Consider the following 26,059-nt stretch of genomic DNA (forward strand, 5'->3'; position numbering starts at 1 on the left):
TATTCAAAAAAATATGTTAATAAAAATATAAATTTTTATTCTACAATGAATATTCTAATATAGAATTTAAAACAAAGGTACTATTTTAAAGTATTTAAAAGATTAAAGAAGTTCAAATAATTACAAATCTATTATGTTTACACTTATTATAATATTGTACAAAAAATCTTGCAAACTTTAATAAGGATAAGAAGCAAAGAGAAAACCTTTACACTGTAATTTTGCTAAAACATCACCACATCATAATTCTTAAAAACTGATGTCATACCAACCCTAAATTTTAAAATAATAAAAGTGATGTGCGATACAATGGTTTTACACTATGAAAACAATTATATGTAAAACTTTTTTGCGGTTTTGTATTAATTTAATTTTGGCTAAATTTATTTATACATAACCATTTTGCTCAAAACTTCGATTTTGAGATGAAATATTTTATACTTGACTGAGTAAAAAAGTATTTTACTAATATATTTATGAGTAAAATATTATACATGTAATACATTATAATACATGTATGTTTATCATTTTGAAACATTTTTAAATTGTGTTCTCATCGTTATATCCTGGTGTTCTTCTCTTGGGATTACCGATCACTGTCTAAAAAATTAATACTTCTTTCACAAAAAACGAACAGTATATATTTTAACTATGTCAACTGGTTAAAAAATGCTTTGTAGCAATACGGTATCTGCTGTTCTGTTACACAAAGTTTAACACATTTCTATGTTATGTAAATTAAGGTACCTGGTTAATCAATATTTATTATGAATTTCATAATTTCGTTTATTAAAATATTACTTCTTCTTTGTCCTAGTCTTCATCCTAATTGCTTGTGGTTGAACATCCTGAACATTCACTTGAAACGATCTCCCACACGTCAACAGTCCTCATACTGCATTCAATAACATCCCTTCATCTCTTATTTGATCTTCCTCTATTAATATGATTGATTAAAATTTCCTTCTTAAAAAATAAAACTTATACTTAATGTTTTGTGGTATCCTATTATAATTTAATGTACGTGATAACAAAGCAGACGTATCAGATACTTAAGTTTGAATTAATTTTAAAACAAGAAAAGAAAAATATATAAATTACTGGACAAGTTTAAAATACAATCAACACAATTTTTTTAAAAGATTAATTTAATCTCTTGTTTAAGAAAAATAAAAAGATGATTCATAAATCATTTACGGAAGTTTTTTTCATAAAACTAATTATTCTTACAAACTTATTAAAGTTCTAGTTTTAACAATTTCTCGCTTGTTTACACATCATTTATACCATTTTCTTATATATACAAAAAAGTACAATTTTATTTCGATCTAAAAATTATTTTAAGCTGATTTATTTTGTTTTTAACTTAAACAATTTAAAATATTTATTTTATTCAACTTTAGTATTATTTTTTGAATAATAAGTTTCTTAACAAGATTTTTTCTTAAAGCACTCATAATTTCGTATTAGAAAGACAATTCTATTTTTAAATCATCACACGTCCTTTTTTATTCTAAGATATTGCTAAGACATTTAAAAGTGTCAGTAATAACTGACACTATCCAAAAGTAAACAATTATGATTTTTGTAATCTAATAATTAAGTAGGTTTCTCATACCCTTACAATAGGCGTTTTAGACCATTGGACTTAATGCATCTGGTCCATAACGATGGCAATTTAAAAATATGCGTTAAGTAATATAAAATGATTTTCACTTAATAAGATACTTTGTCCTTGGCGTACCATGACAATCTAATGTTCCCTGCGAAAATATCAATTACAAATCATTAGGTATAAATTGAAATTAGATCTAATGTGTAAGTATAGTGCGATACACCACTAGGTTAGCGGTCGTCAAAATGTATGCGACCTCTTTTGGTTATCGGTGTCAATAACCATGTTATCGAGACAGGAACTTGCGGTTTTGATTAATAATACAATATCCTATTACTGTCTGTTATAATATTAATGGCTAGAAAACATAGTTTATCAAAAATAACATTTCTTAATTTATTATCGTCTTAACTAATTTAAATTTAAGGTGATCAATTTTGAGCACTTTGAATACTCACAAATTTTAAAAAAGAAGTTTAATTTAATAGTATAAATAAACAGTAGTGTTTTAATAACCCTTCTGAAAGCACTAACTATGATGATTTTTTTTTTTAATTAATTGGTCTTCCCTTTCTTTTAAATTACTTCGTAATTTTCACCTTTCCGTCGTTTGTTAACAATTAGGTAGGATGAAGAGTTGATTGTGACCTTCAACGAACTTATGATGATAATCTTAAAATCAAAAATGAAAAACATAATATATCATATAAACCATAACAACAAATATTAGATTAGAACATTTTTTTTGATCGACCGTATAAAAATATTTGTAAATTTTCTCTTTAATATTGAGATTTGTCCCTAAATATAATTTGGAAGATCATTGTCTCTCAATATTATTATATCTCTCATTATTAATATTATCTTGTCGCAGAAAGTGATAATGTTTTTAGTCACCATAAACTTCAATAATAAAATAAAATAAACATTTAATTAAGTTTTTTAACTTTTAAATGACAAAAAAATATTAATATGTATCGATTTTTTATAACTATATTTTCCAGTAAGTAAATCTTAAAAGAAAATTTAAACATTTTTAAATTAGAACCATAATATATGTATTTAGCGGACATTATTTAAAAGGAATATTACAGTTTTTGATATTATAAAATTCAAAATTATAGATTGGTATTGTGTAAAATCAACTGGATTACATAACTAAGAAATTTATTGCAAATTGTATAAACAAAGAAAAATAACGCAATAAATATAGTAAAACTATTTTAGAAATTAACATTTTAATGGTTTAAATATAATATATGAATTCTACAAAACAATACAGGGTGATTTTTTTATCATAACCCACTCAATTACTTACAGAATAATAATAATTAAAAATTTTTTTTTTATTATTATCTTTAGTTACACATTATTCTTGAATTAATAACTATGTAATACTTTTTAAGTTCATCCCTTATGCCTGGTAAGGGTGTCAACTTTGTTTTTTTAAATGGTAACACATATTTTGAATTTAATAAAATGTTTGAGGTTTCAATTCAATAGTAAATGACATTTGAATTTTTAATATAACTTTATTCGTTTATTAGATATAAACATTTAAAGTTTCAATTTTTTGAGTTAATATAATAAAAAAACTATTTTAAGATTGCCAATTTTATCATTATATTTAGTTTACGATTATTATGTATCCATAATTCTTATTAGTTATTTTAATAATTAAAGCAGACTATTAGTAGTTAACCCGTTAATATGATTGAATTTTTTATTTAGTGTAATTCCTTTTTTTTTTTTTTTTGGTAACAGTTACATTTTTGAGATTATTAATTTTTTGTCGATATTTCTTTAGTTATGACCACATAATTCTACTGAGTGAGAAATTAACTTAACTACTATTCCTCTTTTTGGTAATATTAAAATATATTTTTTTGTATAATTCTAGAATATAATGTCGATGAAATAAAGAAAAATCTTTGAAAAAGTGGTGGTGATATATTCGATATTGTATACAATTTTATAAATCATTGTTGAATTCTTAATACTCTTAAAGCATGCTAATAATTGTTTGGTTTCTATTTAAGATTGCGCTTATAGTAAATTCAATTTTTTTCTGATTTATTGGTCATTGATATAAAGAGACATATTATAATTTTTAACGAATATTAATATTAATTTACTAGTAATTGTTTAACTCAATATACATCAAGGAATATGAACATACTTGCATTTTTATTTTAAACATTATGTTCGTAACAAATACAAAATATGTATACAAAAGTATGTAGGTAGTTTAAATTGAACATTTTTATGTCATTATTAATAGAATCTAAACAAAAATAAATGTATAATTCTATATCTTATTTTTTTTACATGACAAAATAATTTTTTTGAGTACTTTTTTACTCCTGAATTTAACAACACAAAAACCCATAAGTATATGTATATTAAATAAGTATATTTTGATTTCATACATTAAAAAAATTAATAAAATGTAAATTATTAAGATCATAAAATTAAAAAAAATTCATATTTGCAACTTTTTATTTTTTTTATATGTTTAAATAATTTTTATATATTCAAAAATTAAATCTATTTTTAATCAAAATTTCAAAGTTTAAAAATATATAACTTGTTAAGTATTAAATGTTTTTTCGAGTCAACTTGTAATTATTTTTACATTGATTTTGTTTAGCCTTACAATTAACCACAAAATATGTGAATGACTTTAACACTCTAAACCAGTACACGAAAAGTTTTAAATAAAGGCTCCCTTACTTGTCTTATATGAAAAATAATACTTTCAACTTCATCGATTAATAATAAAACCAACAAAAGTTAACTAATGACATAATGTATAGAATACTGACAAACACAGATCATATGCCTGTTAATATATTATATATAACATTATTACACGACAGACACCGTATTCTAAAACTATTTTCACACATTAAAAGGTCTCTATAATTCAAAAAATACGTTTAATGTTTAATTTAATTCGAAACAAAATATCAAACATAAGATAGTTCACGATTTCACAAAATCAGATTATTTTTGTGTATAGTATATTAACTATCTTATATTTAAGATATTAATATTTTATAATGATATATTATTATATCTCTAATATTATATTAACTATAAAGTTTCAGAATAATTAACAAGTATGAATTAAAGTACTTAATGCAAGCTTAAGATTTTACAAATAAAGCAGTATATTAATATTTGTCTGTTCATTTTTTTCGCTTTTAACTTAATAATTAATTTAGATGAATAAATTTAGTGTGTCAAATCCCAAAGTTAGTGACCGACAAAATGTAACAATCTCTTTTAATTATCAGTTTTAAAAACCATGTTATCGAGACAGGAACTAGAGTTTTGATTAATAATGCAATTTCCAATTTAAAGCACCTATTCAATAAATTTAAATACATATACATTCCTAAATTATTGTAATTTTATTTGAAAATAAATACTTAATCTAATGAGTGATACTAATATTTTTACCTATAAAATATACTGTTTAAGCACTATTTCGAGTGAACCAATTCAAGTAAATTATGTTTACATATATAAATGACACGATAAATTATAGGAAATAGAAAAATGAGAACTAAGGTGGTAAAAATAGGAAAGTAAACAATATTTAAAAAATAATTGACGTTGAATAAATTAAACATCAAACCTATAGGTTTATTTTTAAACCTTAATACATAAATAATCATTTTTTTTTTTAATTTTGTAATTAATAATATTTCATATTAAATACCATTGTAATCTAATTAATTTATTTCTATATTAATATAACATTTATAATAATTATAAAAATGACTATAAAAATAATTATCATAAAATCAAATAAACTTAACACTTGAATTGAATTTGGAAATGTATTAGTAGAATTTAAAAATTATTATACTATTTCCAATAAAGTATGTAAAACAATGGAACTAAGCAAAAAGTAATAATTACTACGCTGAGGTCTTACATAAAAAAAAACCTAGCACGGGGGGTCGCGGCACAGTGGTGATGTGGCATAGTTGGATCAAGTATTATGATATCTGACAGTGATTAAAATCACTATCAAAAAAAACGCTTCGATTCAAATCTTTAGATAGTGTTTAATTTAAAAAAATTGGTGTATTATTCCAAAAGCTACATGATTTGCTATTTTCTTATTAATATCCTGAATGAAAAAGGGATTATTAAAAAATATTATTTCTCATAAAAAAATTGTGTTGATCCATACACTTTTCAATAAGTTATAGCATTATAAAGTTAAAAATGTAAAAAATAAAATCAAGAATTTTCACACGAAAATAGCATTCGGTAGCCATTTTCACCACGAAGACAAGTCCAGAGATCAATTTTTTTTTTTTCATAATAAAGTATATTACATTATCTTTAATTTAAGATATATATAAAAATGTTTTGAACACCCCTGTATTAAGGGAAATGGTCCGATTTAAAAAAAAAGTATGTCGAATTAAAGAAGTATATAAATATTATTTCTCATAAAAAAATTGTATTGATCCATACATTTTTAAAAAAGTTATAACATTTTAAAGTTAAAAATGTAAAATTTAAAATCGAAAATTTTAACAGAAAAAAAGCATACGGTAGCCATTTTCACGTGAAGATAAAATAAAGTTCCACATTTTTTTTCCATAATAAATTATATTACATTACCTTTAATTTTAGATATATATAAAAGACCTTCCGGAACACTTTCAAAAATTAAGCTGAAAAAGTTAATTTTTCGTGAAAAAGTTGTCATTTTTAATCCCCCCTGTGGGCTGGTAAAGGGTTAAATTTATAAAAAAAATATACCAAATGATAGGTAAAGACATCAAGCATCTATAAAAAAAAAAATTATATTGATTTGTTTATTTTTGAATAGTTATGGCAGTTTTAAGAAAAAAAAGTGAGAAAAATGACAAAATTTACCGATTTTTAAATTTGTAATTTTTTTGGATATTTTCCCCATTTGCGGGGAACGAGGAAAAATTTTTCAATTTTTGAGGATAATGTCTTCAATTAGATACGATTTGTGATCTTTTGACTTATCGTTGAAAGAAATCGGTACGGTGAGAGCTGAGAAAAAGTGGTAACAGACAAAAAAAAAAAAAACATATCATAGTAAAATGAATACCTTCTCAGCTTCTCATCGAAGCTAAACTCATTATTACACATCAATTTTCAATGTTATCAGATAAAACACAATCTTATTAAATATTATTTTACATAAAAGTTAGTAAAATAAAAAAGAAATACAATACTAAAGTAAGTCTGCAAAGACACATCTCACAGAGTAACCATTACCCAACAGGTTGTTACAATTACTTAATACAAAGTGATTCATTCAACACTAACCGCTCAATTTCTCTTAAAATGATAATATTTTTTTGATTTTGTTATTTTTATATGTATTTCCATTTATCTGTTATAAAAATTTTTTTTTGTTCATCCTTTATGTCTTATACACAGTAGAAGTATCAACTTATTTTTCTTAATTGACAAGTTACATAGTTAACTAGCTTATAAAATAGAAATTGATTGTAATTAAAAACATGACTGAAATAACAAATTTTGGACTATTATTTCAAAAGTTATTAACAATTTAAAGTATTGGCTGGAGGCAAAGTGTGGGTGTCACTATTCTTATATTAAATATTTTTCGGCCTCGCTCTATTTTCCGCTTAGGTACAAAAAGTTAATAACTCCAATTCAAATAAAAACACAAAATTCTATCAATCATTTGACTAACAAGACAATATATAAATATACTTTTACTTATATTTTCATCTAACAATTTCAATCAAGAACTTAACAAGTGAATGATTCGATTAAGTGAATGTGTTACAAAAGTTACACATTCTTTAAATATTTGTTGGATTTAACTTATAAATTAAAAAAAACGCTGAATAAACATTAATTTATAAATAAGAACAATTTTCAAATAAATACGTTATCAATAGATTTTCGGAACATACTTATAATGTGTTTCCAAAGTTGCTTTCATCTGTAAATATCTATAAATATTTACAGATAAATACAGTTCGTATTTTTAAGTACAAACTCACAGCTAGAAAAATTAGTAAGGATAGAAGTTAAAAATTACTACAAATCATAACAATTACTACCTTACATCTCAAATTTTATAAGAACCTGTACATCAAAACAAAAAATATTGTTATACACAATGAAAATATATCCAATTTATTAGATTTAGCTTAATCAGATTAATATGCTGGTTGGTGGTGTTAATATATCTGGTAAAAATTTAATCGCTAACTGCGTGATTCATAATACGTGGGTCGACGATGTCTTTATAACTGAAAGATAAAATGTTTATGAACTTGGCGGAGTCGACAGATTTAATAAACCGTAAATTAACTATATAGTGATATAGCGCCTAGTGTTTATAAGATTAAACAGCTTAATTATATTTTTTTAGTTGGAAAAATTTTTAATTCAACACATTTGTTTACGGTCATTGCACTCCTTTATTTCATCAACATGATTATGTTAAAAAATAGGATAATATATGTAATCATTTTATACGAATAATGATCTATAATATTTTATTTTTTGCATTTTCATTATTTGATTTAATATTATTTGAGGCGCTTAAGATACAAGGGTATAAATGACATTTTTTAAAAATCGATTTCAAAGTTTTTTGTTTACCATCTAAATAATTTTTTTTTTTCTAAATTTTTATAATTAGATAGAACTATTTATTTTTTGTCTAATTTTGTAGCTAAATTTTTTTATTGCAACTTTTAGTTCTTGTGCTCAAGCGTCTCATGTATCTAGCTTACAAACAATATTTTTTAAACACGTATCATTATTATTTTTACTAAAGATAAAATATATATATATATCAAATAATTATAGACTTTTAAATCATGAACTTCTAATCAATATTGACATACAGCTGTAGAAAAGTTACATGCTCTATTGATACATAAACACATAAAATAATGTTCAAAAGAAATTAATTATAATAAATATAATAATGTAAGAAATTTATTGGATCATGACAACGTTCCGAAAGTGAGCTACACATAAAATATAATTTAATACTTCAAAAGTAACTTAAAACTTGTGAAGAATCATTTCACACCTAGAAAACGTTATTCTTTTGATAAATATACATACACTTATTATAATAAGTGTTTATATTTTATTGCGATATGTAATTACGCATAATAATAAAACACAAGCATATTCAATACTATAAATTTTGGCGTTATATTTATCAAACTATTAAAATTAATATCCCACGCTGTCCAAATTCACAAATAAGAACAATTTCTAAATTAATCAATTTATGTATAAATTAATAATTTCTATTCATCGAAAACGAGGAAATAAATGCATAATTACTTTAAAATATATTATTAAATCTTTTTTATGATTTTTTTATTTGTTAAGATCAATTTTGCGATTTGTTGACTTTAATTTGAAAATTAGACATACTGTGGACATAGATATTTGTAGAAAATTAATGAAATTCATAAATACAATCAATTTGTATTTTACGTATTTGTACCTAGTAAGTAAACTGCTATACCAATGACCAATGAAAATGTTAAGTTTGGTACTACTAAGGAATTATAATTGCAAAGCTTTTAAAGCCACCAGTAAGCGTAACACGGACAAAAGGGTTATTTATATAAAACTAGTTCAACATACCTGTAAAATTATTTTCAATAAATATTATTTTCTAACTATAATTAAAACATTCCTTTTGGGTGTCATTTATCCAAAAAAAATTTTTAGACCATTTCCTTGCATTCATTATCAATAAAAGATGCACTATTTGTAACACATAAAAAGCTTATACTATTTTTATTTTTTATTTAACTGTTCTAAGAACATTTTTGGAAGCTTTATTAATTTATAACTTTTTAATGAAAATATTTCTGCGTTGGTCGCCAGTTCAACGTTTAGTAGTTTACTGCCTTCAGAATATTTAAGTCCGTAGGAGAGTTAACAAGAATTGATATTATATAATCCGTTTGGTAATCCGTTTTTAAAAGTTTTCTCCTTCTCTCTTACTTAATTTCTTCACATTACAGCACTTTATATATACATATTTCTCATTAGTGATTTTAGACAAGAAAACTCTTTACGTAGCTTTGGTCCACAAGTTTAGTGATCATCTTGCCACCCGCCACGTTAGTCAATTACTAAAAAGATAGCGGCGGTAGTAAATTTAACTTTTTGGAAAATATCTTACAAATTAATATTTTGATTTAAAACTATTTTAATCCCCAGGTTTTAACATAAAAAATGTTTTAATTAAAATACCACTGAAACAAATTTTAGATATAATATTAAACACAACTATTACATTTACTGATATATCTATTTGCAGAAGAGTAGGTAAATTCATCACGCTGTGTACAAATTAATCTTCATCCGGTTTCTAAGCTAGCCATAAAATTAATACCTTTATTTCTAAATCTATTTTCAAGGTTAAATCTGCAATGAAAAATAACTTTAATTATCATTTTTAAATTACCAAACAATGTCTTTTTAAATGCATACTAATAAAACTTCGCAGAAGTAATCAAAAGCCATTGAAATTATTTTATAAACTCTGAGGAAAAACGAGTAGATTTTTAAAGTTTTATTTTTCTTAAAAAATCGGAAATATTATTTAATTTATTCGATAAAAAAATTTCATGATTTTCCGCAAGAATATTTTATCTTTGATTTTAAAAATACATTTTGAAAATTAACCTAAAATTATAATATTTTTCAAAAGCAAAAAAAAAGCCAATATCGATAATTAAATCGATTTTTAAAACAAAAATTCAACAATATTCCCAACGTTTTTCTTAAGAGGCGGTTTTTGGTACGTCACTACAACTATCTACAATAGCGACACTATCATGACAATAGTATTGCAGTTTTAGATAGTTACGACAGTTTAGTTATACGAAAATCGAATAACTAGCTTTGTGGGACTATTTGAGCAAACATCTTTCATATATGAATTAAACTGTGTATTGTGATGTTATAATCTCTAGCAGACAATTGTTTCCAAATGCAATATATATTGTTTGCTTCTGAACAGTAAAAAATTATAGATTTAATACTTTGTTGGACTTAGTAATAATAGAATTTCTTGTATTTTGAATAAAAGAACGATGTATATAACAATTATTCTTTTGAAATTTTATAGCATTGTTATCTGTATATAAAAAATATAAATGCGTATCTTAATAAAGATTGAAGAAGAATATTAATGTAATTCATGAAGTAATCTACTAAAATGATCTGATACAACTGATAATTTTTTTAATATAATGACACTAGTCGCTTAATGATAGCACAGGTTGATGTTTAAAAATTGTTAATTATTATGTAGTAATAAATTTCAACAATTAAACAAAAATTATTTAACAAGAAATAAGTATAAATTAATGATATTTTTTAGAATAATTCCAATTTATTTTAATTTTTTTGTTTTTTAATGTCAAACACTGTATAACTGTATTTTGTGGTTTTTTTGAGTTAAATATTTTTGATTTTTTAGTTTTCAATTAATAATATTTTTAATATAGTTTTAATTTTAAACTGTATATATCCATTAACATAACTATTTTAATAGATAGATACAACTAATATCAAATACTTAAAAATTAAGTTGATTTTTTCATTTAAGTAGTTGTTATCCAAGTTTGTCCAACATTAAGTAAGTCAGTGACTTTATGCGCTCCATGCGAAAATATTTGCCACTTACTCTAGTCGGCGCTTTTATTTCCAACCACTCTTATATAAAGTTTTAAACGTCGTCTTTGATGTCTCAGAATGCGCTGTGGATGCCACTAGAACAGCCATCACATTACTTAAATTATTTCCGCATAGTTAACATTCTATAATCTAAAAAAAATTTATAAATAAGTATTTTCGCCATGTTTTACCTACATTTTGTTACCAGCGTTGTGTTTTTCATTACTGTTGGTGCCGCTATTATATCCGGTAAGAGCTTCAAATCTTATACATATAAATGTGTAAGACGAGATCAAAAGTAACTGCAATTTATTTATAAATATTTGATAAAAATCAAATACTTTATATATATTAGCTACTTTTGATCTAGTCAACATGATAACATACATATGCATAATTATTTATACATAATATTTGATATGAGTTGGTAAGGCTGTGGGTACTAATATTTAATAAACTCAATTGGTATTTTTATTAAAAAATCAAATATTACAGTAAACATATAAATTTACAAACAACTTTCTCAACTAAATATATAATACTAAAAGCAAAACACTTGTAATGTTGATCGTTATGATCGGCATTACACATTAACTATTATTTTTTATCATCTTTAAAAAATCGGTTTACTTGCAAAATCTTACATATTTTTAAATTTATATTTATCTAAAAATTAAAAATTGTATATTACACTTATAATAATAATAATAAAAAAATTGTTTGTCTAATTGAAAAACTACCGAGAAATGTAAAACTAAATATCAGTTATTAAATTTAAATTTCTTTTTACAGTATTTATATGAGTACATAAATTATTTTTAGAAAAAGGTGGAATCCAACAGTGCTTAATTAAATCTCTCAAAAAAAAAATCAATCATAATAACTAGTAGAAATACTTCTTTATATACCAATTAGTAAAAGCTAACCAGTACTATTTATTAATTTAAGAATTATTAATTATTTAAAAAAAAAATAAAATTTGTCATTGTGTCCCAGACGTGGGGCGAGATGTTTTTTCAATGAGACAAGTTTAAATAATTAAGACAATTCTAAAAAATTGTAATATTTCCCCTTAAGAAATTTACTTAATTTATTTTTACATTTTTTATTGATCTACCAAGTCTAATTCGCAAAATAATATATTTTTTTAATCCTAGAAGATTATCTAATACCGATCTCACCTATACAGAGTAATTCGTTTATCATAAACTCCTCAATTAATCGCAAAATAATTATAATAATAAAATAAGGTAGTGGTTTTTTTAGTTATACAAGGTAATTTTTTTATCATAACCCACTCAAATACTCACAGAATAAATAAAATATAAAATTTTTTTTTTTTTGATTATCTTTAGTTACACATTATTCTTGAATTATTAACTATGTAATACTTTTTAAGTTCATCCCTTATGCCTTGTAAAGATATCAACTTCGTTTTTTTAATTGAGAACACATATTTTGAATTTAATAAAATATTTGAGTTTTTAATTTAATAGTAAATGGCATTTGAATTTTTAATATAACTTAATTCGTTTATTAGATATAAACATTTAAAGTTTCAAATTTTTGAGTTAATATACTTGTACAATACACAAGGGATTACAAATACAGGTAGCTAATTGGTTTTTTATGACATTGCTGTCATAGTCACGGATTGTTTATTATCAATTATGAATATCAATAGATAAACTTTTTATATTATCAGTTAGTGTATTTATAAACTCACAACAATGTGCCTTACTACCATTGATAATAACAATTCTGTGTACCTGCGATATTGATGTCATAAAAAACCAATTAGCTACTTGTATTTGTAATCCCTTGTGTATTGTACAAGTATATTAACTCAAAAATTTGAAACTTTAAATGTTTATATCTAATAAACGAATTAAGTTATATTAAAAATTCAAATGCCATTTCTATTAAATTAAAAACTTTAACATTTTATTAATAATTTAATAATTCAAGAATAATGTGTAACTAAATATAACCAAAAAAAAATTTTTATATTTTATTTATTCTGTAAGTAATTGAGGGGGATATGATAAAAAAATCATCTTGTAAAAAGAGTGTATCAAACCTAACTAATAACGTTTATAACTTTTGATTCGACTATTATTTAGTTGAAATAATTTTTTTTTAAATAATTATTGCCTTCTTAGACTACGTTTATAACATATTTTTATAGCTATCACTAATAAGAAAAATTACAAAATTTATAATTATTTTTATAATTTCCAAATTATTTTTAGCTTTTTTTATGCAAACAATTTTGATGAATAACTTTAGAACAAGTTATTTAGAAATAATATTAGGAAATGAAAAGTATATGAGTTACAATTAAAGTCGATCAATTACATAATTATATATTTTATATTATAATTTTAATATTGTGTTAATTTATAATAAAATAAGACACTTAAATATTATCAAATATTCATTAATCTTTTTGAATAATAATTTAAAATAAAACAAGTTATTGAAATTGATTGTCAAAAAAATATTATATTGTACTGAAGAATAAATACAAAATAAAATAAAGGTATTATTTCTTTTTTACATTTATTTTTATTATAAAAACAATATAAGATATCAACAAAACAGTTTAACAAAATTGGTTGTACTAGAATAAAAAATCATCCTAATACCTTCTCAGGACAACGTTGTAACTAAAAGTATTACTCGTTTGTATGTTTTTTAAGAATATCCAATTTTGGACAACAAAAAAATGTTATGTTTTATATTACGTATAAATTCCTATTTGATTGCTCCAACAATGTACCTAAAAAAATGTTAAGTGTTTTACTTAAAAAATATCTTACTACTACGAAGAAACAAATAAAATAACACAAAGATTTATTAAAGAAAATCAGTTATAGAAAAATCTGTTTCACTTAAATCTTTAACTCCATTTTAGGTACATATTATAATAGTTAAGTAAAATACTATTATAAAAATTTGATACTTGTATTCCAATTTGGTGTGATTATTTAGAAATTTCAATTAAACTATTGTTTAGTTTATGCATATACCATGAGAAAATTAAAATAATATCATAATTCTTTAATCAACAACTCATTAAATTATTCAATTAGAATGCAAGACTTTTAACGTAATTCTTAGTTAAAAATAATCATCAAATAACACCAATTTATAGGCTGTACAAACTTCAATTGCTTGTGCATTATTTATATCGGTCAATACCCATTGAACGTTTCATAAAATATTCTATCTAATATAATTATTGGTTGCTTATCAATTTAAAAATTTATTATTAGCTTCGACGTTATCAAGTACAACGAATAAAATCATTTGATAAATTTCAGACGAAGGTGCTGATGGCCTCGCAGCAGCCCCTTGGGATGATAATCGAATGGACGAGAGAATCTATGCAGATTCTCCACACTACCTGACATACCAACTAAACAGCAAACGATATTCAGTTCCATATCATCCTGTAGCCAGGTTAAGGACCAGTCAAACAGCTGGAGTAGTATTGCCGTATGCTATGATCACTAATCGAGAATATTTGAATGATGAAGGAAACAGAAGTAATTATAATCCATTGAATCTATTAGCTATTCATATTTCTACTAAAATATTTACTATACACTATTATAGTGTTAGTTTTACCAAAGAGTTACATTAATACATGGTTACATATCAATAATGTAATATTTGGAACACAAATACAAGTTACTCCTACGGACTTTACAATTATCACTGTTTACAAGCTGCTTACTTCCTGCTTCCGTTTAATTGTCATTATACTAATTGTAATTTTTTATGTTTATATGAAACTACAGGCTTTATTTTAAATGTATATTTAAAACTAAAACTATATTAATGATATAAATTTAAAACTAAAAAATTTATTTAACTCTAATAGCCACAAAAACTACTAAAATATCGTGAATGCGTATTTCGGGAACAAAGTTACCATTATCAAAACTAAACACATACGTTATCATTTCAATGTACAATTAAAAAATAATAAAAATATTTAACTAACCGAGAAAATAATTATAAAATGTATTATGAAAAAAATGTCACATATAACTTGACATTTTGCTTATACATAATTTCAATAAATTCAATTACCTTGATAATCATTTTGAAACTATNAACAGCAAACGATATTCAGTTCCATATCATCCTGTAGCCAGGTTAAGGACCAGTCAAACAGCTGGAGTAGTATTGCCGTATGCTATGATCACTAATCGAGAATATTTGAATGATGAAGGAAACAGAAGTAATTATAATCCATTGAATCTATTAGCTATTCATATTTCTACTAAAATATTTACTATACACTATTATAGTGTTAGTTTTACCAAAGAGTTACATTAATACATGGTTACATATCAATAATGTAATATTTGGAACACAAATACAAGTTACTCCTACGGACTTTACAATTATCACTGTTTACAAGCTGCTTACTTCCTGCTTCCGTTTAATTGTCATTATACTAATTGTAATTTTTTTATGTTTATATGAAACTACAGGCTTTATTTTAAATGTATATTTAAAACTAAAACTATATTAATGATATAAATTTAAAACTAAAAAATTTATTTAATTCTAAAAGCCACAAAAACTACTAAAATATCGCGAATGCGTATTTCGGGAACTAAGTTACCATTATCAAAACTAAACACATACGTTATCATTTCAATGTACAATTAAAAAATAATAAAAATATTTAACAAACCGAGAAAATAACTATAAAATGTATTATGAAAAAAATGTCACATATAACTTGACATTTTGCTTATACATAATTTCAATAAATTCAATTACCTTGATAATCATTTTGAAACTATCAGTTCTAAAAATCAGAAATGCTGCATTTATTAGGTCATGTTTCTCATTGAAATTGTATTTAGTACATAAAACATACAAGTTAATTGAATGTGTATAATGTTCTTTGGTGATTTAAACAGTACGTTACATTCAACAAGTATTATTTTCTAAGACTAAAGACGTAGATTTAACAAAATTAATTATTCCCGAAACCACTCAATGATAACAATTATACTGTAGAAAACTAAAAACAAATGTTAAAAAGTACAAATAAAAGTCATTTTAAATAATATTATATAAAATGTCAAAAATATAATTTCAATATCCTCAAATTCTCAGTATTTATAAAAAAAAAAAAAAAAAGACTACAATTTTTATACATAATATGTATATATATGTGTGTGTATGTAGAATAAAATTTTATATATTTCTATGAACTAATATAAATATTAAGTAAATCGTAAAAAAAATTTGTATGGTAATTTTTAGGGTTAACTTTTGATAATTAAAAGATACCTGAATAGTAATAATGAATAATAAAATTATATTTTTTACTCTGATGAACATTTTTAGCAGACTATTTATTCATAATTAATAACAAATTATTATCTAAAAAGTTTTGTGTCAAGCTCTTCAATTTTTATACACGTTTGCCATAAAAGTAATAACTACTTTATAATTTTTTATAAATTCTTAATTATTTTTCCTTTATAATCTTAAAACAATTACAATTGTATAAGCTTTTCACTATTAGTTCGTCACCAAATGATATTCCAGTATAATTCTAAAATGCTCTGATAAAAAAAAGCAATACTATACGTCTCAAATTTAGTTTCTAAATAACGAAGATATGAAACAATGATCGCATAAACATCTCTTAATGATACAATTTTTTTTCAATCTAAACAAACATTATTTAATATGTATCGGAAGATATTAGCACAAATTTTGATGACAGTTTTTTCATTATAACATAAATTTTTGAAACTGTAATATATGTTTTATTTATATTATTAGAAACTGTTTGCCCTCCATCCAATTTTCTACAATTTCTATTACTTTATCGTTATATGGTTATAATAATTATGTTTCTCCAAAATTTCTATCTTTTAATGTTTGGTGTAAGTAACTACATTTTAGAGAAACCCAATTACTTTCTGTTTTATTTTCTAATAAGATATCATTTTTTGCTTGTCGATCATTTATTAATTTTATAATATTTTATATTTCTGTTGTCTCATTGTTATGTTGGAATTATTGTTTTATACTGTTTATTTTCTATACACCCTGTATCAATATGTCATCGTAAGGATCGTCCAGTCAAATAATTCGTCGTTTTAATAAATTTTTTATGATTTTCATCAGTTTTATTTCGAAACCTTGAACTGTACATTATATACATATGTGCATGCCAGAATGGTTCTTCATATATTGTTTTATCTATTTTGAAAAGAGAAGCTATCATATGTGCAGTTATTGATTCGTCCAAATCATTATCATTTAAATTTTTATATAACATCAAATAATTTGAAATGGCGTACATATTACCACATATCAAGTCACAATATATTAGATCAATAGGATTTTTTATGGTTTCCTCCATTGGTAATTTTTTAATATTAAGTAATTTCTTTATAGTAGCAATGTCAAGTTTATTTGATTCTTCATGGTCAGGATAAATAAATCCAGTATCCAGAGAAAGAGCTATTTGAAATTTTGAATCAAACCTAGGAACATTTTTAATACAACCTATTACAATACAATTAAAAATGGTGGTTCTCATTTAAGAAAGTTAATATTAAGGTTTTTTTAAGGAACGAAAAATAATAATTGAACTACATATTATTGTATAGTTTTTTGAATAAAACAATATTTTCATTTAAAAAGATTTAAACTGTTCAATAGTTCAAAATAAATGTCTTAACCTTAATGAATCACTCTGTATATCAATATTTTTATTGCTTTTAATGCATAGTATTATTATAGCTCAACAAGTATATTTTATTTAGTATGAAAAAAATAATAAGTTCAAGTTTAATTATTTTTAATAGAATTTTATGATGCGACAATATTGTTTTATACAAGGATTTGCATCATTATTTAGGGTGATTGATTTATCATTGAACACTTAGTTATTTTAAATAATTTTTCATTGAGGCAAAAACAAATATAAAATTTCAATAACATCTTAAAATAATTTATCTTGTTAAATAAAAAAAAATAACATTTTATATTTCTTTTTGTTTAAATATATTAAAAAAACTCAAAACCTCTTTTTTGTAATATATCAACTTTTGGAAATAAGATACAGAATTATTAATTTATAATTAAAGTAAAGTGTTTCGTTTAACTTCCTATAATTATAATAACACATTAACTGTCGAAATTATACTGAAAACTGATAAGTTAGAGTTAAATTATATATTTTTTTTAAGTGTAATATCAAAATTATAACTATCTGTGATCATATTTATATTTCCTGACTTATTAAGCTGTAAGGCATAATAGAAGCGAAAAATTTGTTGATTTCACCATTATCTTTTTATACGATGAAATATTGATGGCAGATATTTGAATCGTAGAAGCGTTATTCATTTATTTACTAGGTGTCTCTGTTTAAAATAAATATTTCTACTTAACTTTTTTTTTATAATTTATTCTATGAAATAGATGATTTGAAATTTTTTTATTAATTTAAGAAATTTCACCTTAAGTGGTGAAATGTTTAGTCATTAATAATCACACTTCCGAATTTACACTTGAATCTATTGTTAATGAAATATTTTTAATAAATATAATTATTTTTAGATTAGATAAATTTTTTTTATTTCTTTATATAATATATATATTTTTTTTTTTAATAGATATTTGTCACTGTTTTCATATGAGTAAATAGTGAGATCAAATATAATAATAGATTAAATTATCACCTGAGTACTTATATTTGTACTTATTTATCTATTTGAAATTAATGTCATTTAAAGATCAAGTGCAGTATACAACATTCATACCTAAAATTAAATGCAATGTATTTTATGAAATAAAAAAATAATAATATTACAATTTAATAACGAATAGTTTGAATATGAAACTAGATGATATTACAAAAAAAATTAAATTTTGTACAGGTAGACTATAAAAAAAAAAATCAAGTTTAATTATATGTTATGTAAAATAAAATATTATGTATAAAATAATGATATTTTTGAACATTCAGAAATCTTTAAGTTTAATTTATTCTGTATACAAAAAAATAGGTAATTTAGTTTATACTGTATAATAAACAATCTTCAATACTGGATATTGGTATAATATAATTTCAGGTAATCAGTAAAAAGTTTAAAATTGCAAAATTTAAGTCGATAAAGAATTAAATATAAAATATTTCACTTTTATATATTCAGATGATTGAACATAAAATTAATTTATATTGTTAACATAAAAATCGTTTATTAGATCATAGAAGAAGTTACAATTCTCTATAATCCTAAAACAATTACAATTGTATAAGTTTTTCACTATTAGTTCGTTTACCAAATGATATTCCAGTATAATTCTTAAATGCTCTCATAAAAGAAAAAGCAATACTATATGTCGGAATTTTAATTTCTAAATAACGAAGATATGAAACAATGATCGCATAAACATTATTTAATGATACAATTTTTTTTCGTTCTAAATAATCTTTATTAAATAGGGTACNTAAAAGAAAAAGCAATACTATATGTCGGAATTTTAATTTCTAAATAACGAAGATATGAAACAATGATCGCATAAACATTATTTAATGATACAATTTTTTTTCGTTCTAAATAATCTTTATTAAATAGTGTATTGGAATTTATTAGCACAAAATTTGATGACAGTGTTTTCATTATGACATCAATTTTTGAAACTGTGATAATATGTGTTTCATTTATATTATTAGAAATTTTTTGCCCTTCATCCAATTTTTCTAAAATTTCTATTACATTATCATTATATGTTTGATTAAAAAGTTGCATAAAGAAATTACTTTCTAAAAGTAACTTTTTTATCGTATAATAACCTACATTAACATTCCGTATAAAACTAGAGTTTGATTTCCTATAATTCTCAGCATAATATAAATAGTTCCGTATTAAATGCAAAGTGACTATTCTTATATTATTAAAAATACTCTCTAGATATTTCCACATTTGCATGACCCAACGGTCATAATAATAATAATTATTGGCCAGTTCATAATTATTATTCATATCATCATATATTGCTTTATAAACATCTTCGTTTTGATCACCGAATGTAATAATTATGGTTCTCCAAAAATGTTTATCTTCTAATATTTGGTGTAAGTAAATATTTTTTAGAGAAACCCAATTATTTTCTGTTTTATTTTCTAATAAGATATCATTTTTTGCTTGTCGATCATTTATTAATTTTATGTTATTTAGCATTCGTGTTCCTTCATTGTACTTATTATTTACTCTACACCACATATGAATATGGCGTTGTATTTCTTGTGTAGTCGAATTTTTCGCAAATTCTATAAATAGTTTATGATTTTCATCAGTTTCATTTTGGAACATTGAACTATACAATGTATACATGTAAGCATGCCAGAATGGCTTTTCATATATTGTTTTATTTATTTTAAAAAGAGAAGCTAGCATACGTCCAGTTATTGATTCAATTAAATCATTATCATTCAAATTTTTAAAAAACTCCAAATAATTTAAAATGACGTACATATTACCACATATCAAGTCACAGTATATTAGATCAATAGGATTTTTTATAGTTTCCTCCATTGGTAATTTTTTAATGTTAAGTAATTTCTTTATAGTAGCAATGTCAAGTATATTTGATTCTTCATGGTCGGGATAAATAAATCCAGTATCCAGAGTAAGAGCTATTTGAAATTTTGAATCAAACCTAGGAACATTCTTAATACAACATGTATTAACTTGCATTGGATGGAAATTTATTATTACTGTAATGATAAAAAAAATCGGATTTAAAATCATTTTTCACTGCTTAGGTTTGCACTTTTAAACAAAAGATGATTTATCAAAAATTAATACTTGATTTAACATATTGTGTATAGGTTTTTATATGTTTTTTTCATTAAAAATAGTATGTATATACTAATTATTTATATGGATCAAGCTGAATGAATATTTGTTAACATCTATTTTAATGGATCTTCAAGTAATATTGAAAAATATGCAGTACTTAACTGAATCAACAGTATTTAAATGAGTCTGAATATATACAGGTTGATTCATTAAAAGTAAAACACTCATTTTCACGGAAATTATAGAAAATTTTTAGTTTTTGAAAAGAAAATATTGTTTATTTCAAAAAAAATATTTTTTCATCCCTTCAGGGATAAAAAAACCTTAATACAAGTTTTCTTAAATCAGTATCGCTATTTTTAACTACCGACGTAAAACCGATAAGTTAGAGTTAAATAAACTAATTTAAAAATAAAAAATTGTCAGTTGTATTTTTTTAAGTGTAATGTTAAAATTATAATTATCAGTTTAAGCTGTAAGTCATTACAAAAATGAAAAAATTTTTGTTATCACCATTATCTTTTTATACAATAAAATAATTATGGTAGATATTTAAATCATAGAAGCGTTTTTTTTTTTTACTTAAGTGTCTCTGTTTAAATAAATATTTCTATAATATTTCTAATTTCAAATCTTAATTAATTTTTATTATTTAATAATAAAGAAAAACAGCTTAAAATGAATTCCAACAATATATCGGATGATAAATGAAAATGGTTACCTTTTTTGGTCTATAAAAAACACTCTAACAAATTCATATTTTTTTATGAAATGACGCAAGTCACTTTAAGTTATTTTTTGATATTTGTATAAAATATGAGTCATCTTACGCTTACCTAAGAATCCTAAAAATGAAATACAATGATAATAAAATGCCATACAAATTTATTGAAAAGTCTAAAAAAATTGTATATAAAACCTTATACTTATATATTCGGATAATTGAATAAAAATTTATTTATATTGTTAACATTAAAATCGTTTATTATATCGTAGAAGAAGTTGCAATTCTGAAAAAATTACAATACAAAATTATTTAATATCAATCTCATACTATATTTAATTGCTATAATAAATATTTATTCATATATTATACTTCTAAATCAAAAAACTACTATTCAGGAATAATAAAGGAAATAGGAATTAATTTTGCTTTTGGAATAGTCCATCAATTTCTTAAAATTAAACACTATCTACAAATTTGCATCGAAGCGTTTCTTATGATAATAATTTTAACGACTGTCAAATATCATCTATACTTGTTCCAACTATGCCACGTCCATACTGTGCTATAGTTGTTTTTTATATTAAACATGTATAGTTTTCGGGAAAAACATGTTCCAATATTTATCGAGCTCAAAATCCGTTTTATAAAAAAAATTAATGCATTTTGTCATGAAGGCATTATTTTTTAATAAATGAAAATGCAAATGTATTTGATTTCAAGTTTAATGAATGAAAATTCATTCGTTATTTAAATGATTCTCCAAACCCTGCGTAAAAAAATTAGTATAAATATTATTTAATTTCAATTTTATTTAAGAATTAGTTAATATTTTATTTAGGAAACTTTAACTAACGCTAATTCATATTATGAATGAATAATATAATGAACTTGAATTTGAACTATTTCACTTTTAAGAAGAACTTTACCATCACCGGATAGTTTTAGGAAGTATAATTTACCCAAAATATATCCTAAATCTATTGCAGACATATAAATTTCAATAATAACAAAGTCAGTATTTTCTTCATCTTTATTTAATGGCATTGTACTTTAATTCCATTTTTATCAATGAATAAATTTAATACTGTAGCTCTATAATTATAAATTATCTTCCTTTTAGTATTGTTGAAAACTTTACTAAAATTTAGTTACCAGATTTCAAGTTTGCCAAATTATATGCTGGAATATCATCTATAGGCAATGGAAGAAGCTTATCTGAATTATGACTACTAAATCTCCAGCTTTTATCTAACTCTGGGAGCTCTCATTTTGAACTCAAAAATCTTTAATTATTTCTTTTTTTCTTAGCTTTTTCAATTTTTTTACTATTTGACTTTTTTTTTCTTCTCTAGTATGTTTATTTTTTATTTAACTTTTGTTTTTTTTTTATCTAATATTTCTTTCACTTAGAATATTCAAACTATTTATTTGATGTTATAATACTGAGAGTGTTTCTTTTTTTTCTTTTAGTCTTAAGTTTTTTCTGAACAGGTCATTTTATGAAATTATAAAAAAACAGATTGCAGTGAAGGTGTTAAATAAAAGTTTTGAAAATCATTATTATTTGTTATTGATTCATTCTGTAGTCAAGATTAGAAATTATTAGTGACTGATTTGATGAAGGCAATGAAATGAATCTATACATATTATTACACTACTTCATAAAATATCGATTATTTGGTTATTCACTCGAAATTTTAATCAGCCATAATATACATTATTGTAGGTCCATAGTAATAAAAACAAAGAACCCGGACAAATTTTTTTAAATATGCATCTACAAAAACCGACTAATGTACAAATTTTGGTAAAATTATATTTTTTACCATTTAATATTTTTAACATGACCCTATAATTCTACATTGGAGGCTTTTACGAAAATTCGCTTAGGGCCAAGACCTATTTTCGTCCTTTTTCATTGCAACACTAATGTGACTCAACATAAAAAGACACCTGAAGAACATTCAAAAGTTATAAGAGAAGTAAATGTTATTATGCTTGTTACCAGCTAAACGTGATACAACGATAAACAAAGAATCCATTAGATATCAAGCAGAAAACGTACAATGATGACAAAATCTAATTTCACTAATATCCATCAAAAATATAACAACTATTTTTTTGAAAATCATGAACAGCTCTAAAAAGATATCCTGACTTATTATAGTCGTTCTATTACATTTGTTGTTAAGTTTATTTAAAATTTAAATCAATAATAAATAACTATAGTTAAAGATAAATATTAATAGTACTATTTATTTACAAAAAAATATCCTAGTTCCACTCTATTAGGTATCTTATTTTTTTTAATTATTACAAATTTAGTTAAATTCCTAGCTAACACTAACTACAAAATAAATCAATACATTATTATTACAAACAATATTTTGGGTACAAAAAATATATACTTGTTTATAATATGGAATATTATTATATATTTGGCTAATATCTTTGCAAACGAAATTTTGGACCACAATGATTTCAGATTTACGTTAATGAATTTTCACTGCATACTCATTGAATAGCACCTAATTACTTATAAATTAAAAATTGTTCATATAATTATGGTTGTTTTCATAACTGAGACTGCTGAACATTTATTTAGTTAACCTAAAAAATGTCATAATACCTTTAATTATTCAAATCTTCTATTATCCATTAATGTTACTTTTTATCAGGTGTTATTTGGGAAGTTTAAACTAATCTATTTTTCATACATAATATAGGGATCTAGACATCCCAGGCATCGATATTTTTACATTATTTAATGTGTAATGTAAGGTTATATGAAATTCAAATAAACGTTTTTCTAAGATCCTAAAGCATATTAGGATCTCCCTCAGAAAAACGTTAAAAATTCGTTACTAGGCAAGGATCAGTCTGTAAAAAAATACGCTGACATACGCCATTAATACTTTAATTAATACATGATATGTTACTGAATTATAATAACCACATACTATTATAATTGAATATATTATATCAACAATTATTTTTTATTACATTTTTATATGCTATTATTGAATACAACAATTTATATACGAATTCTTAGAGTTTGATCAATTTTACCACTATAAATATATTGAATCTGAATCAGTATATTATTCAGGTCAATTTTTACAAACGATGAGAACATTTTATATTAATAAAAGTTTTTACTGTTATGATCTAATCGATGAACGTAGATTAAAAATACGTAGACGACAAAACATTTGAAAAATAAAATTCATTAATTTATTACTTTTTAGTTTTGTAAATAATAGCAAAAATGAATAATGATTAAAAATCTCATTAAAACAAAATACAATTAAATATTGTTATTGATTTTTTTTAAAACTGCATGTTTCAGTTGAATCTATTTGGAAACCTAACGCGGCTGAGCTCTTAACAATGTTGATGAATCGTAGAAAAAATGCAGAATCGTTGGATAACACAAATTTTATGCGATTTGGAATCAGCAAAAGAACAAAAATTGATTAAAGAAAATTGTTTCTTCGACATTGCCCTTATCCTTCAAAATAATCAAAATATTCCATTAAGTAGTTTGTATTAATCTTTGTGAACTAAGATTCAAACTTACATCGTGTTACAACTGTATAATTCTTTTTATTTATTTTAATAAAGCAATTTGTTTTTAAGCATTTCACAAAATTTATAAGCACTTCAAAACCGCATCGAAAATATATGGTCTCAAAAGAAAATAGTTCATACTACTTTTAATAAAACTTGTGAAAAAAATTGATTAAAACAAGATTTACAACAACATGATTCACAGCCATGTACAAATTACCTAACTTACTTATTGTGCAACATTGTACAGATTGTAAATATTCATACCCATAATAAAAACTTATTAAAAAAAAAAAAAAATGCAGATTTTATATATTTTACTTTATTAATATTACTACTTGATTATAAGTAAATTGAATTTTTCAGTTTATTTTCAGTTTCTAAAATATGTTATTATAAATTTTATTCCTATAAAATAATTTAATCACTAATTAACCAAAACTTATATTATTGATATACTTTTTAACAAGTATAGTCAATTATTTGTTCATTAATAATAATTTCTAGAGCCTAATACACAATTTTACATAATTTTAAGGACTGGGATTGATTCTTATACAGTTTTTAACTCTCTTA

At 23.0% G+C, this 26,059-nt stretch overlaps 2 protein-coding genes and 1 long non-coding RNA gene across 3 annotated transcripts; 1 reads left to right on the forward strand and 2 right to left on the reverse strand.

Moving 5' to 3' along the window:
- Positions 1-141: 141 nt before the first annotated feature.
- Positions 142-9,512, reverse strand: LOC126893919 (uncharacterized). Its single transcript, XR_007701287.1, has 3 exons — positions 9,275-9,512; positions 1,619-2,287; positions 142-966 (listed from the first exon to the last, which is right to left on the reverse strand). It is a non-coding gene; the product is annotated as an uncharacterized LOC126893919 (long non-coding RNA).
- A 1,873-nt stretch (positions 9,513-11,385) lies between these two features.
- LOC126893917 (uncharacterized) lies at positions 11,386-25,549 on the forward strand. Its single transcript, XM_050664468.1, has 3 exons — positions 11,386-11,572; positions 14,650-14,874; positions 25,263-25,549. The coding sequence occupies exons 1-3, from the start codon at positions 11,506-11,508 to the stop codon at positions 25,391-25,393; spliced, it is 423 nt and encodes a 140-aa protein (XP_050520425.1). The 5' UTR covers positions 11,386-11,505; the 3' UTR covers positions 25,394-25,549.
- LOC126893915 (uncharacterized) lies at positions 17,265-21,221 on the reverse strand. The gene is made up of 2 exons (XM_050664467.1): positions 21,044-21,221; positions 17,265-17,856 (listed from the first exon to the last, which is right to left on the reverse strand). The coding sequence occupies exons 1-2, from the start codon at positions 21,133-21,135 to the stop codon at positions 17,430-17,432; spliced, it is 519 nt and encodes a 172-aa protein (XP_050520424.1). The 5' UTR covers positions 21,136-21,221; the 3' UTR covers positions 17,265-17,429.
- Positions 25,550-26,059: the final 510 nt, after the last annotated feature.

Source organism: Daktulosphaira vitifoliae, unplaced genomic scaffold (assembly GCF_025091365.1).
Source record: "Daktulosphaira vitifoliae isolate Bord-2020 unplaced genomic scaffold, ASM2509136v1 Scaffold_1, whole genome shotgun sequence".
In the NCBI taxonomy this organism is placed as follows: Eukaryota; Metazoa; Arthropoda; class Insecta; order Hemiptera; family Phylloxeridae; genus Daktulosphaira; species Daktulosphaira vitifoliae.